The sequence below is a fragment of the Oncorhynchus keta genome, chromosome 10, assembly GCF_023373465.1.
Source record: "Oncorhynchus keta strain PuntledgeMale-10-30-2019 chromosome 10, Oket_V2, whole genome shotgun sequence".
NCBI lineage: Eukaryota > Metazoa > Chordata > Actinopteri > Salmoniformes > Salmonidae > Oncorhynchus > Oncorhynchus keta.
The window spans coordinates 43,172,444-43,188,191 of NC_068430.1; the positions used below are offsets into that span (position 1 = coordinate 43,172,444).

The 15,748-nt window shown below is 41.0% G+C and overlaps 1 protein-coding gene across 1 annotated transcript in view; it reads left to right on the forward strand.

Moving 5' to 3' along the window:
- Positions 1-2,745: 2,745 nt before the first annotated feature.
- Positions 2,746-15,748, forward strand: part of camk1a (calcium/calmodulin-dependent protein kinase Ia) — a 58,809-nt gene continuing 45,806 nt past the window's right edge. Inside the window, exons 1-2 of the mRNA XM_052527070.1 lie at positions 2,746-2,873; positions 8,422-8,551. Of these exons, the coding sequence (XP_052383030.1) occupies positions 8,460-8,551 (92 nt within the window). The 5' untranslated portion in view covers positions 2,746-2,873; positions 8,422-8,459. The remainder of the gene's footprint in view (positions 2,874-8,421; positions 8,552-15,748) is intronic.

Sequence of the window (15,748 nt, forward strand, 5' to 3'; positions counted from 1 at the left end):
TATATTTCATATGTGGTGTTTGGGTCCACTGGACCTGGGGGTAATAAAAGTGTGGAAAAGTGTGTGTGTAGGTGAAAACAAGTAAAAATGGGGAAAAAAAGTTTGCTGTGTGCCTTCACTCTGTCTTCCTCCTCCCTGGGCCTGCTGTTTCAACATAGGCAGGGATACAGACAGGTTGTTGGTGCTGTCTCCTGCTTTTATCACACTCTTTACCCTTTGTCGAGTGTGAAACTAACTACACAATGTATTGCGGGAACCTGCACAGTGTTATTACAATACATTATTTCGATACAATGTAACAAAATCTGTATTTTCTCACACTCTATCCCAGCCAGGTGCAAAGTGGGGGAGGGACACAACAAATAAATAGCTTTGCATGTGTGGCTTCTTACCACAATCAGTATGGTCAAAATAATCTGCTCAGAGGGCCTTAGAAATAATTTTTGCAGAGAGAGAAGCTGGTGTGGTAGGAGCATCTTCCACTTTGGAAGATGAAGAATATTCACAATATGAGGATCATGTCTCCGTCAATTCTGAGTCCGGCATTGAGTTGGAAGAAGAGGATGAGATTGACCCTCAGCCAGACCAAGGACCAGCCAGTCAGCAGCCAGCCCCAGGAACAGCCCGTCAGCAACCAGCTTATCAGCAGCCTGAAGGAGGAGAAATATGAATGTCAAAATATTGTGAAATTTAATGGTCTTATTGCCCACGGAATGAGCCACCCCGCATGGCTGTCAATGTGATGAGAATGATACCATGGCCGACGCTGATGGCGGTTACTCATGTAGAGGACATTAAGTCTTCTTTTCAACTGTTCATCCCAGACACCATTCACAAAAACACTCTGGACTGCACTCATTTGGAGGAAATGTGTGTTTTTGGAAAGAGATGGACCAAACTCATTTACATGCATACTTTGGGGTTCATATTCTTGCTGGCGTTTTCAGATCCAATGGGGAATCCACAGAATCCCCGTGGGATGCAGAAACTGTCAGATAACTTTTCTGTGCAACAATGTCTTTGGAAAACTTCCACATTATTTCCAGGATTATCCTCTTCAATAACCGAGACACCAGACCAGCTCGGCGGCAGAGAGACAAGCAAGCTGCAATCAGGTCAGTGGGTGGACCGTCTTCCCCTGTTTTACAACCCTGGACCCAACATTACTGTTGATGAGCAGCTTATGCCATTTAGGGGCTGCTGCCCCTTCAGGCAGTACATAGCATCTATACCCGCAAAATATGGAATCAAGATATGGGCTGCCTATGATGCTGCTTCATCATATGTGTGGGACTTGCAAGTGGATACAGGGAAGCCAGATAGGAGCCCCAGAGAAGAACCAAGGGATGCGGTTTGTCCTGGACGTGACAGAGGGACTACGTGGCCACAACATCACATGCGATAACTTTTCTACTTTGCAGAAGCTGGGACAAAAGCTCCTCAACAGGAAGCTGACGATGGTAGGAACAGTACAAAAAAACAAGCCAGAGCTCCAACCTCAGCTGTTGAATACACAGAACAGGCCTATTAATTCCTCTTAAGTTTATGTTCATGGCCGACACGTCCCTAGTGTCCTATGTGCCAAAGAAAGGCAAAAATGTACTCATGAGTACGCTGCATAGGGACGGGGAAATTTGTGGCCACGAACATCACAAAACAGAAATCATAATGGATTACAATGTCACAAAAGGAGGGGTGGACAATTTAGACACGCTGGTGACTGGCTACAGCTGCAAAAGAAGAACCGTACGCTGGCCACTTGTGATATTCTTCAACATCTTGGACATCTCGCCCTGCAACGCGTTTGTCATCTGGATGGTGTTGAACCCAGATTGGAACAGAAGGAAGCTCCAGAGGAGACGGCTCTTTCTCGGGGAGCTGGGCAAGGCATTGGTAGGACCTAAAATCCAGAAGAGGCAACATATCCCAAGGACACCAGCTTCTGCAGCCATTGTGAGGAGGATTCAGGAGGAGGATGCTGGTGCCCCCATCCGCCCATCCATCCGAACCACAGAACCAACAACTCCGGAAGTGTGAGTGATGTTGTTGCATGTGTGTGTGTATGACTCTCCTACCATGGCCTGCTGTAACTATATATGTGAGTGAGATGTTAATAAAATTCCTGAGTGTTTTCATCATTCTAGATTGCAGCCTGTAGCAACAAGAAGAAGCACTGCGATGTGTGTGGGCCCAAGAAGGACAGGAAGACACAGTGCACATGCATAAAGTCTAAGAAATACAATTGCAACACACACAGTAAATCTCTGTCCCTCATGTGGTGTGTAGACCCGCATTCATTTGTGTTCAATGGGGCTCATTTATCGTTTCCATAAAATACTGTATGTAAAATGTGTCCTTCCAATTTGTTCAGTTCAAAGCAATAAACATCAATAGTGATGAAAACCTTGTTTCATTTATATTTGCTCAATATTAACATGATTTATTCCACCCATGTCTTAATTATTATTTATATTTAAAAAAAACGAATAGTGATTTTATTGATAAATGTGATCTGGAAAATATTAACCATGTATGCTGTCTATATTGCTTGTAATTGATATAAGTCAACATATTTTTACGTAAATTGTTATGGCTGTATTGTTTTAAAACCCCAATAATGCTGTGGGTCAAACAGACCCGCGAACATTGGGTGGATAACAAAAACATGAACACCACACAATGGTTAAGTAAGTCCAGTAGGCTACTTTTTTAGCTGTGGTTGATTTGGGGCTGTTGGATTTCCTGAGCTGTGAAGCCAATACCCTTCTTTGACGTCAGGCGCGAGACCAGCAGCCTCAACTGATATAGCGCTGCGCATAGAGCCAAACAGCCCATTGACAGGGAGAAGGGATTCTTGAGCTTTGCGCATTCAGGTAAGATTTGCATTGAATTTGGACGCAAAATAAAACATAGGCTAACCACATTTTACACAAAGCGTTTTTTTTTTGTGTGTCCTCGGGTAGGATAATAATGTCGCAGTAGACTATTCTATAGCCTGTCTATCCAACTGGCGCATGTTCGATTTTGCAATGTCTTCTACGTACTACCTTAGCCTACAATGCATATCCATCTATGACTATAGCCGTTTTATACTCTCGCTGGACTATAGCCTACCCTTGAACATTCAGAATGTTTATGTACACCCATACACCTTGTATTTTGATTCCAACCATCGCCTATTGATGTGCGCTATACTTGTAGGCTACCTGTGTTTGACAGATTAGTCTATATGATAATATTTTACATTTCTTAACCCGTCTGCTATTGTAGGCCTACCGTTGTCATTGATAGCCTAATCGTGCCTATGAAAACCTGCCAGTTTCTCACATAATTGACAGTGAAGTAAGTACTTGGCTGCGTTTACACAGGCAGTCCAATTCTGATCTTTGTTTCACTAATTTACATCAGATCTTTCATGTCAGGTATTTTTCAGAGCTTTTTTACATGCGATCTTTTCACATCCGATATTCTTCAGAGCTGATCAGGATGGTCAAAAGACCAATTAGTGAAGAAAAGGGCAGAATTGGTCTGCCTGTGTAAATGCAGCCTTATTCTATTATTTTCTATATCAGATCTATTTCTTCTTACATTTCAAGTCTTGTACTGTTGGAAACCGAATAAAGCTAGAAGAACTGAGGCTATGGAACAATATATCGCATATTTCCTGTGTTATTGGTGACATTCTGCTGTAATCCTATGGCTTTCCTTACTCTTTGAGATATGCAATACTATACTACTATTCATGCATAAAGCAATAATGTCCAGGACTGCCACACGTTTCCATGTGACTACTGCACTGTGCTACACGCTAGGACTTTGCCAATAGGGCAATGGTCATCATCAGTTCTCGATAGGTTGGCATGAAAGACAGTTGTAGAGAGGTTGCAGGTGTACAACAGATGTTAGGGTCCAGAGAAATCTCCCTAAACAAGTATGTTTGACCTTTGCCTTATTCAACTTCTTTTCGCCTCATTACAACCTACAATCAAAGTATGTGAAATTAATAAAAATTGTACTGCTAAATCTCCTCGTTGTACACTTCACGAAATGAAACATCCATCCTAATTATGGTGGATGGGACTACTTGAGCCTACTGCCTGCCAATGTCTCCTGCACTTGAAAAAAAATGATTTCATCCATCAGATTCCAGTGTTGACTCTTGGATGTTGAACAATATTATCTGAAGATAAGTGAAATTGTTGCATGTTGTGTTTTATATTTTTGTTCAGTGCATATACTGTGCATTCAAAATATTCAGACCCCTTGACTGTTACGTTACAGCCTTATTCTAAAATGTATGAATGTTTTTTTTCCTCATCAATCGACACACAATACCCCATTATGGGGGTATGTGTCGATTGAAAATAAAAAATAAAATACATATCTCATTTACATAAGTATTCAGACCCTTTATCAGTACTTTGTTGAAGCACCTTTGGCAGCGATTACAGCCTCAAGTGTTCTTAGGTATGACACTATAAGCGTGACACACCTATATTTGGGGAGTTTCTCCCATTCTTTGCAGATTCTCTCAAGCTCTGTCAGGTTGGCAGGGGAGCTTCACTGCACAGCTATTTTGAGGTTTCTCCAGAGATGAGATCGGGTTCAAGTGTGGGCTCTGGCTGGGCCACTCAAGGACATTCAGAGACTTGACCCAAAGCCACTACTGCTTTGTCTTGGCTGTGTGCTTAGGGTCGTTTGCCCCAGTCTGAGGTCCTTGACGCTCTGGAGCAGGTTTTCATCAAGGATCTCTATACTTTTCTCCATTCATCTCATTCATATTTCCCTCTATCCTGACTAGTCTCCCAGTCCCTGCTGCTGAAAACCATCCCCACAGCATGATGCTGCCACCACCATGCTTCACCTTAGGGATGGTGCCAGGTTTCCTACAGATGTGACGCTTGGCATTCAGGTTTCATCAGACCAGAGAATCTTGTTTGTCATGGTCTGAGTCCTTTAGGTGCCATTTAGCAAACTCCAAGCTGGCTGTCATGTGCCTTTTACTGAGGAGTGGCTTCCGTCTAGCCACTTTACCATAAAGGCCTGATTGGTGGAGTGTTGCAGAGATTGTTGTCCTTCTGGAAGTTTCCCCCATCTCCACAGAGGAGCTCTGTCAGAGTGACCATTAGGTTCTTGGTCACCTCCCTGACCAAGGCCCTTCTCCCCTGATTGCTCATTTTGGCCAGCTCGAGGAAGAGTCTTGGTGGTTCCAAAATTCTTCCAATGATGGAGGCCGCTTTGTTCTTGGGGACCTTCATTGCTGCAGAAATGTTTGCTACCCTTCCCAAGATCTGTGCCTCGACACAATCCTGTCATGTAGCTCTGCGGCTAATTCCTTCAACCTCATGGCTTGTTTTTTGCTCTAACATGCACTGTCAACTGTGGGACCTTATATAGACAGCTGTGTGCCTTTCCAAATCATGTACAATCAATTGAACTTACCACAGGTGGACTCCAATCAAGTTGTAAAAACATCTCAAGGATGATCAATGTAAACAGGATGCACCTGAGCTCAATTTCGAGTCTCATAGCAAAGGTTCTGAATACTTATATAAATAAGGTATTTCTGTTTTTAATTCCTGGTATATTTGCTAAATTGTCTAAAAACCTGTTTTCACATTGTCATTATGGGGTATTGTACGTAGATTGAGGAGGACCATTGTTTTATTTAATCAATTCTAGAATAAGGCTGTAACGTAACAAAATGTGGAAAAAGGGAAGGGGTGTGAATACTTTCCGAATGCACACACACACACACACACACACACACACACACACACACACACACACACACACACACACACACACACACACACACACACACACACACACACACACACACACACACACACACACACACACACACACACACATATATATATATTTCTATTTCTACCGGTCAAAAGTTTTAGAACACCTACTCATACAAGGGTTTTTCTTTATTTGTACTATTTTCTACATTGTAGAATAACAGTGAAGACATCAACAACTATGAAATAACACATATGGAATCATGTAGTAAACCAAAAAAGTGTTAAACAATATACACACGCACTACATGACAAAGTATGTGAACGCTTGCTCATCGAACATCTCATTCCAAAATCATGGACAATATTATGGAGTTGGTCCCACTGCTATAATAGGTTCCACTCTTCTGGGAAGGATTTCCACCAGATGTTGGAACATTGCTGCAGGAACTTGCTTCCATTAGTGCATTAGTGAGATTGTGCCCTGATGTTTAGGCCTGGCTCGCATTCGGTATTCCATTTCATCCCAAAGGTGTTCGATGGGGTTAAGGTCAGTGCTCTGTGCAGGCCAGTCAAGATCTTCCACACCTATCTCGACAAACCATTTCTGTTTGGACCTTGTTTTGTGCATGGGGGCATTGTCATGTTGAAACAGGTAAGGGCCTTCCCCAAACTGTTGCCACAAAGTTGGGACCATAGAATTTTCTAGAATGCCATTGTATGCTGTAGCGTTAATATTTCCATTCACTGGAACTAAGGGGCCACTTCTAAACCATGAAAAACACCCTCAGACATTATTCCTCCTCCACCAAACTTTACAGTTGGGACTATGCGTTGTGGCAGGTAGCGTTCTTCTGGCATCCGCCAAACGCAGATTCATCCATCGGACTGTCAGATGGTGAAGCATGATTCATCACTCCACAGAACACGTTTTCACTGCTCCAGAGTCCAATGGTGGCGAGCTTTACACCACTCCAGCCGACACATGGCAATGCGCATGGTGATCTTCAGCTTGTGTGCGTGCGGCTGCTTGGCCATGGAAACCCATTTCTTGAAGCTCCCGACAAACAGTTCTATTGCTGACGTTGCTCCCAGAGGCAGTTTGGAACTCTATATTTTTGCAACCTAGGACATACGATTTTGACTATCTATTTATAAAATGGGTAGGACCGCGGGCTGCCAGTTGCCCATCCGTGATATATATATTGAACAAAAATGTCAAAATATGTTCCATTTGCAGGAAAAGCGTATTTCTCAAAAATGTTGTGCACAAATTTGTTTACATCCCTGTTAGTTATCATTTCTCCTTTGCCACAATAATCCATCCACCTGGCAGGTGTGGAATATCAAGAAGCTGATGAAACAGCATGATCGCTACACAGGTGCACCTTGTGCTGGGGACAATAAAAGGCTACTAAAATGTGCAGTTTTGTCACACAACACAATGCCACAGATGTCTGAAGTTTTGAGGGAAGATGCAATTTGCATGCAGACTGCAGGAATGTCCACCAGAGCGGTTGCCAGGGAATTGAATGTTAATTTCTCCACCATAAGCTGCCTCCAACGTCATTTTAGAGAATTTGGCAGTACGTCCAACCGGTCTCACAACCGCAGATATCTTGTAAGCACGCCAGCCCACGACCTCCAGACCAGTCACCCGAAAAGCTGATGAAACTGAGGAGTATTTATGTCTGTAATAAAGCCCTCTGATTGGCTGGGCTGCGCGCCTGCCCAGTCATGTGAAATCCATAGATTAGGGCCTAATGAATTTATTTCAATTGATTGATTTTCCTTATATGAACTGTAACTCAGTAAAAATCTTTGAAAATGTTGATGGGCCAGTAACCAAAAGGTTGTTAGATTGAGTCCCCTAGCTTACAAGGTAAAAATATGTTGTTCTGCCCCTGAACAAAGCAGTTAACCCACTGTTTCTAGGCAGTCATCGTAAATAAGATTTGTTCTTAACTGACTTGTCTAGTTAAATAAATAAAAATAATCTTGCATTTATATTTTTGTTCTGTATAATATACTGTATACAGAAACTATAACCACATTTCTCACTCTCTTTCCTTCTCTTAGCCTTGTGGTAAATACACAATCTCAAGTCGAGATCACTCTTTACTCTGGTAATTTATCGATTGAAATGTCCTTTGAGTTGTAATGAATTACATACTAAAGGGAGACGGCATTGGAAAGTGCTTTAAATCTCCAATATTGATCCATACATCTGGTTTTGCACCATGTCTGCTTCCCAAATGGCACCCTATTCCTTATTTGTGTGTGTGTTGTGTGTGTCTTTTCCAGTGAGCAGCTTTTTCTGGCTAACTTTGAATTTGATTAGGATCCCCATTAGCTGAACGCCATGCATAACATCGGCTAATCTTCCTGGGGTCCAACACAGAACTAAATAGACATTACAAACAATTACAATTTACATTAAGACATTTCCAAGTAGACATTGCAGACAATTAAAATACCCGACCGGTAGTATATTTAACATTCAGTGAATGCTCTCTGGGTTTAGTATCTGTCCAGTCATATGGTTGATTGCATTAGATGTTCTTTAGTTTTTCCTTGAAGGTGGATTTACTTTTTGCCTGAGAAATGTGAGCTAGGAAATGGTGATGCTACGCTTTCTGCCTGACTGTCCACCACTTTTATTCCTCCACAGTTCTCCCTTGGCCGATCGGATTGACAGTTTAGGATAGGATGCCCCTTGGAGATCTAGAGGACGGGAATGGATGGAAAAAGAAGACGTCAGACATCAAAGAAAACTACGACTTCAAAGAAATTCTGGGAACGTAAGTGTTCTGACACCACTGTTACAGTAATAGCTACAGTGGGGTCCGGAATGATGGGATCCCTTGATAAAGATGAGCAACAAAATGACTGTGTATAAAAAAAAAATTATACAAATACTGAGATATATTGTATGCTAAAGAAATGGAAAAATGTATACTAATATAATTGCTCAGAGAAATAGATTTTGTTTAACAAGTAATATCAAAAATCCCTCCAAAATAGGGGTTAAAATGAGTGGAGAATGACATTGAGCCTTTTTCTATGAGACTGGAGAACACATTGGGAGGGATCTTAGACCATTCCTCCATACAGAATCTTTCCAGATCCTTGATATCCTTCGTCTGCCTTCTTCAATTCAAACCACTGGTTTTCAATGGGGTTCATGTCCGGAGACTGAGATGGTCATTGCTAAATGTTGATTTTGTGGTCAATTAACAAATTTCTTTGTAAATGTGCGCTTGGGATGTTGTCTTGCTGGAAGATTCACTTGCAGCCAAGTTTCAGCCTCCCAGCAGAGGCAACCAGGTTTTTTGGGCTAAAATGTCCTTGTACTTGGTGATGTTCATGATGCCGTTGCACCCCCAGGACCAATGGCCTTTTGAAAGAACAATTCATAAGCAGAAAATACCTCATCCCATAGTGTAAAATATGGTGGTGGATCTTTGATATTGTGGGGCTATATTGCTTCCGTTGGTCCTGGGGCCCTTGTTAAGGTCAACCGATTCATGAACTTTACCAAGTACCAGGACATTTTAGCCCAAAAAAACTGGTTGCCTCTGCCAGGAGGCTGAAACTTGAATGCAAGTGAATCTTCCTGCAAGAAAATAACCCCAAGCACACATCAAGTTTTTGCCTCATTCCATTTTGTGTTTTAGTTTTTTCCAGGTTTCTGTTTTTCAATCTCAAAATCATACTTTCTTAATAGGAAAAACAAACAAAAGTGGATGTTATAAGCCCACAACAATGCTTAAACCACACCAGAAGACCCCTTTTGGGGTCTGGGAAAAATCGGACATTTTGAATTTTGGGTATATTTACCCTAGTTCAACTGCACACCAGCAAGGGACCGTTGTTTGGTTAGCAATGTTTCTGTTAGCACTCATGTGATTGCAGAGTTGCAAAACAAAAGGCTGTATTGATGCAAATAATCATTATATCATTCTGCCAATTAGGCATAGGCTACTTTGTAGTTAACATTTAATTGAGGTTTTTGGGAAAGCCTTTCCATCTACCAGAAGAAGTTTTTCATTACATTAGTATTATCACTAACGGCAACACAAAGTGGTAGACAAATGCGTGCGCACGCAGTGTCAGAGGAAGGCCCAAAGAATTGTCAAAGACTCCAGTCATCCAAGTCATAGACGGTTCTCTCTGCTACCACACGGCAAGAGGTACTGGAGTGCCAAGTCTAGGACCGAAAGGCTCATTAACAGCTTCTAACCCCAAGCAATAAGACTGCTGAACATTTTAAATCAAATGGCCAGCCGGACTATTTGCACATGTTTTATTAACTCGATTTTCTTAAAACTGCATTGTTGGTTAAGGGCTTGTAAACAAGCATTTGTATTTGGCGCAGGTGACATGACATTTTATTAGATTATTTGATTCCTGTGACTTTGCCTCTTCAGAAAGTTGAAGTAAAATATGAATCACTGAGGCTTTTTATGCATTTTTTTATGTTAAACTTGGGCAGATGAATGCATTTTCTAATAAATTCAATACATTTAGTTACTTTTTTTAATTAGTAGAAAAATCATGTTGTTGAATTCCATTTAATGTCTAGATTCCTGGATTCCGTCCGCATTCTCCGCAACGCAGATTTTTTAGGGCCCTAATTATTTACGATCTGGAAAGAATCTCCAACCTCATAAAACATTTTAGAAAAGAGCCCCGTGTCGTTATCCTCGCAAGGGGAGGGTGCTTGAAAACAACGGATCAAATATTCTTACTCCTACCCTTTAAAAAAAAATGTATTACTTGTTAAACAAAATCAATTTTTCTGAGGAATTGTATTAATATAAAATAACATAATTGTTCATTTTATGCCGTTTTTTTTTTGTTGCTTATCTTCATAAAGTGGTCCAATAATTCCGGACCTCCGGAATTCCGGACTGTATATAACTCTCAATGCTGGGAGAGAGATGTGCAAGGAGAAGTATAGTATGTATACCATTCCAGAGAGATTAGTGTTCTTGGCCATCATTGTATTTATTTATAGTGTCTCAGTGAGAACAGAGCATAGAGCAGCCAGGACAAATGGCCCAGTAACAGCAGCTCATGAGAGGAGCAAAGAGGGGGAAATGAAAAAAGGAGCCAATGAAAAACAGGGTGAGAAATATACATTTAATTTCACCAGGAAACACCCTTGAGGTTTGAATCTTCTTTTTTGCAAGGGTGACATGGATGTCGTTCGCGGGAATAACACACACTTGAATGTGATCATGGGGCCAACATTTTTCAACATATTTTGGCCTTTGTCTGTAGCACGGCATCAAGCTGCCATGGAACCATTATGTGTTTACTTGGATGTTCTGAGAAGGAGAACCATAGCGATCCTATAATGAAGAAGGAGAACTCCCTGATGTCCTTGAGTAGTTAAATTTAGAATTTGTACTTAAAAATGTATCCTTGTTTGCCTTCCCACAGTGTGTATGTGTACCTTAGCATGTCTCTGCTTGGGGTAGAATGCAATGTACTCTATCCTTCGGGTATAGTGGGTAGATATAAGGCGACGTGGGCAGATCCGCCCCTCTCGGATATAGTCATTATAAGGATGCCTGACTGGTCTCTCAGATGCTAAAGGCAAGATGGTCTGACTGCGGCATTACGGTCACTGTCTTATGCGGTCTTATTCAGACCATTGCTCTTCTGTCAATGTGTTTGTGATCAGACAGAGAAAACGTTCTTATGCATTGTTTAATTTCTACATTTCACATTTATAAAACATTTCTCAGTAGACATTGTAATGGTCCAAACTTTGAAGCACATGTGAAGCCTAGGATCATCACATGATGTTTCAGTCAGTTCACACAAGTAGGAGAATATAGAGAATAGGGTGGCATTTGGGACTCAACCACTGTTGGATGGATAAGGAGGTGGTCCCTTACAGTATATCAGACCTGATGTAGCCGAATGGGGAAAGCTCAAGTAAGTAGAGAGACAAGTCAGTCATATACAGTTCCGGTATTACACCATATTTATCCCAATGTTGCATCAACGTGAGAGAAGCAGATCACCACCAGTGTTAAACAGTGAACAACAATCTTTATCCAGATATTTCAACCTTGAAGTTGTTAATTCTCTTTTTTCCCCAATAACATTGGATAGATAATTCAATACAGTAATGTGGAGTCTGACAGAATATTGAGATATTTTTTTTTTTAAAGCCTTATATAAGCAGGATTTAAGGAGTGAATAACCAGGAGGGTAGTATCACCTTGTTCCAATGAAACCTCGTAACCAATCTTCCCTCCCTGTTGTCAGTGTTCCCAGTGAGACCTGGCAGAGAGCAAAATATAATCCCACTGTATGTGTTGACGGAAAGCTCCTTACGCTCCCAGAGAGATTACTGAATTCAGTTTATCCAGGAATTCAGGGTATGGAGTTAATTAATTAATTAGGAAATATTGTATTCGGGTTTTATGGTTTAATCCTGACATTCCTCTTGTGTTAGGACCCGGCTGTTGTACAAACTGTCCTTGTGGACATGTGGGGTTGATAACATCTGGATCTATAAAACAAATTATCATTCAGTGGATGTTGTTTTTATTTGATTTTTGAAATACAGTATGTCACTATGTACAGTGCCTTTGGAAAGTATTCAGACCCCTTGATTTTTTTTACACATTTTGTTACGTTACAGCTTTATTCTAAAATGGATGAAAAATATTTTCTTTACCCCATAATGACAAGGCGAAAACCGGTTTTAGACATTTTTGCAAATGTATAATAAAAAAATAATAAAAAAACTTTATTTACATAAGTATTCAGACCCTTTGCTATGAGAATTGAAATTGAGCTCAGGTGCATCCTGTTTCCATTGAACATACTTGATGTTTCTACAATCAGTGGTAAATTCAATTGATTGGATATTATTTGGATAGGTCGCACAGCTGTCTATATAAGGTCCCACAGTTGACAGTGCATGTCAGAGAAAAAAACAAGCCATGAGGTCGAAGGAATTGTCCTTAGAGCTCCGAGACAGGATTGTGTCAATGCATAGATCTGGGGAAGGGTAACACCTTTCTGCAGCATTTAAGCTCCTGAAGAACACAGTGGTCGCCAACATTCTTAAATGGAAGAAGTTTGGAACCACCAAGACTCTTCCTAGAGCTGGCCGACCGGCCAAACTGAGCAATTGGTGGAGATGGGTTCTTACCTCCCTGACCAAGCCTGATGGTCACTGACAAAGCTCTAGAGTTCCTCTGTGGAGATGGGAGAACCTTCTAGAAGGACAACCATCTCTACAGCACTCCACCAATCAGTGCTTTATGGTAAAGTGGCACATGACAGCCGGATTGGAGTTTGCCAAAAGGCACCTAAATACTCTCAGACCATGAGAAACTAGATTCTCTGGTCTGATGAAACCAAGATTGAACTCTTTGGCCTGAATGCCAAGCGTCACGTCTGGAGGAAACCTGGCACCATCCCCACCGTGAAGCATGGTGGTGGCAGCATCATGCTGTGGGGATGTTTTTCAGTGGCAGGGACAGGGAGCCTAGTCAGGATCGAGTCAAAGATTAGCGGAGCAAAGGACAGAGAGATCCTTGATGAAAACCTGCTCCAGAGCACTCAGGACCTCAGACTGGGGTGAAGGTTCACCTTCCAACTGGACAACGGCCCTAAGCTCACAACCAAGACAACGACATGTGGCAATAGTCAAGGGGTCTGAATACTTTCCGAATGCACTGTAAGTGGCATGGAATTATGCCTGATCATATCTGATGATGACTGATCATCTAAGTTCGTTTGTTGAACATTGTGAAAAAATGTATTATATCTATAATAATAATAATATATGCTATGTATTTTCCTGGTCTTGAGTGGGACACAAATGTGACAAAACAAGTTTCTGTGGAATGGATGGTGAGTTTAATGTAATGAATTGCTCTTTGTTTGAAACGCACTCAGACTGTGGGAAGATGTGGTAGTGTTGTTATGTGACTAGGACCAGACCAGAGCACCGTATTGAATCATAGTGTGTTAATAAGAAAATGAGATACCTAGTCAGTTGTACAATTGAATTCATTTTACTGAAATGTGTCTTGCGTATTTAAACCAACCCCTCTGAATCAGAGAGGTGCAGGGAGCTGCCTTAATCAACATCCACGGGGAACAGTGGGTTAACTGCCTTGCTCTGAACGACAGATTTTGACCTTGTCAGCTCGGGGATTCGATCCGGAAACCTTTCGGTTACTGGGCTAATGCTCTAAACACATGGCTAGCATGTTACATTGTAAACTACTGTTTCTTTTAAAACCAAACTCTGCCCACTGGGCACATCACGTCATTTCAACGTGGAAATATGGGTCATATTTGGTTGAGATGTTGTTCAATGAGATTTCAACCTTTGATTCACCCACTCAAAAAGACAGCCAGAAATTTGTTGAATTCCCAATGTGTTATCACTGCTTTCAACCATCGAAAAGCACAACCAAATTCCGATGAAAAAAACGGTCATATTTTTGGTTTAGTTGTCATCTAAATGTTATCACCGCACTTTCAACCACTTAAAAAACACAAAGTTGAAATGGGAATACAATGTCAGATATTTTGTATTTATACAACAATTTACTGTTTCATCTAATAGCACGACCAAATGACCGGGACTGAAGTTGAGATTAGATTAAAAGTTCATAGTGCAAGATATCAATGATGTTCGAGATCCTGCACAGATTGTTTCAGCAATTGTGAAGATCTCCACAGACCTGCAGCCTTTGCATGCTATGTTGAACATGCACATTTTCTATGATTACATAGGAAGACATTTATAGTTACTGTAGGCTAACCTCAAAATGTGTCCATGGATGTGCTGCTCATTTTACGGTTGAATAAATACTGCTACATTCATTTGTAAGAGCCTTAAATTTGGACTATTTACTATATTACAAAAGTTGTTTGGTTGTCAACGCAACCATATATCAACATTAAGGAGATGTATCTTGTGTGCTACTGACTTTAATTCCAGTTTGTCTACAAATGTATATATTTTTTTTTCATGTTGGATTCACATGTCTCTCAACCAACAATCTAATTTTAAGACTAAATCTAATCAACCTATAATGTTTGATTTACTCCTATTCTTTACCTTAGATTTTTCGTTGAGATGGAGATTTGAATCCAACATCAATTCAAAATTTCTAGACAAAATCGGATTTAAAGCCAGACACAGTCTGTGGCACAGACGGAACTGTCCAAGCAGAAGATATATCTCCTTCAAATATTAATGTTTGGTTGCGGTGACAACCAAACACAATTCAATATCTAGTTTGTCTACAAAATAATACATTGATATGTTGGATTCACGTCTCCAGCTCAACCTGTAAGGACCAACGCTGGAGATGAGAGGCAGGTACGGGGAGTTGACATTTTAATACGGAACAGACAGGCAACAAAACAGGAACAGCGTCGGCACACGGGGAAACAAGGACATATGACAAGTAATACTGCAGTTGGGGAACCAGACAGATATAAGGGAGGTAATGTCAGAGGTGATTGAGTCCAGGTGAGTCCAGTAATCGCTGATGCGAGTGACGGGGAAAGGCAGGTGTGTTTACTGACGGTGGCAGGAGTGCGTAATGCTGGAGAGCCTGGCGCCTTCGCCAGGGAGGTAGAGCGGGAGCGGGCGTGACGCATCCAAAAATGAAAGTTAAAGAATAGGACAATCTGTTTCAACTTTAAATGCACTTTAAATAATATTTGATTTAGACCTATTATGTACCTTTGATTTTTGGTTGAGAATAGTTGAATCCAACATATTAATGATTAACTTGAAGATTCAGTTTGAAACCAAACAAAGCTTGAAACCCTAGGCATGTATTGTCTCTTTTTAGTTGAACCCTGGGTTGAATTGAAACAAAAGCTCTTGATGACTTTGCAAATGCTATATAGGCCTAAATAGTATCATTGTTGATATAAGTGATAGAGTATGGTCACATGTAATATGCTCTGTTAAACTGACCCTTTTGAATGACTTT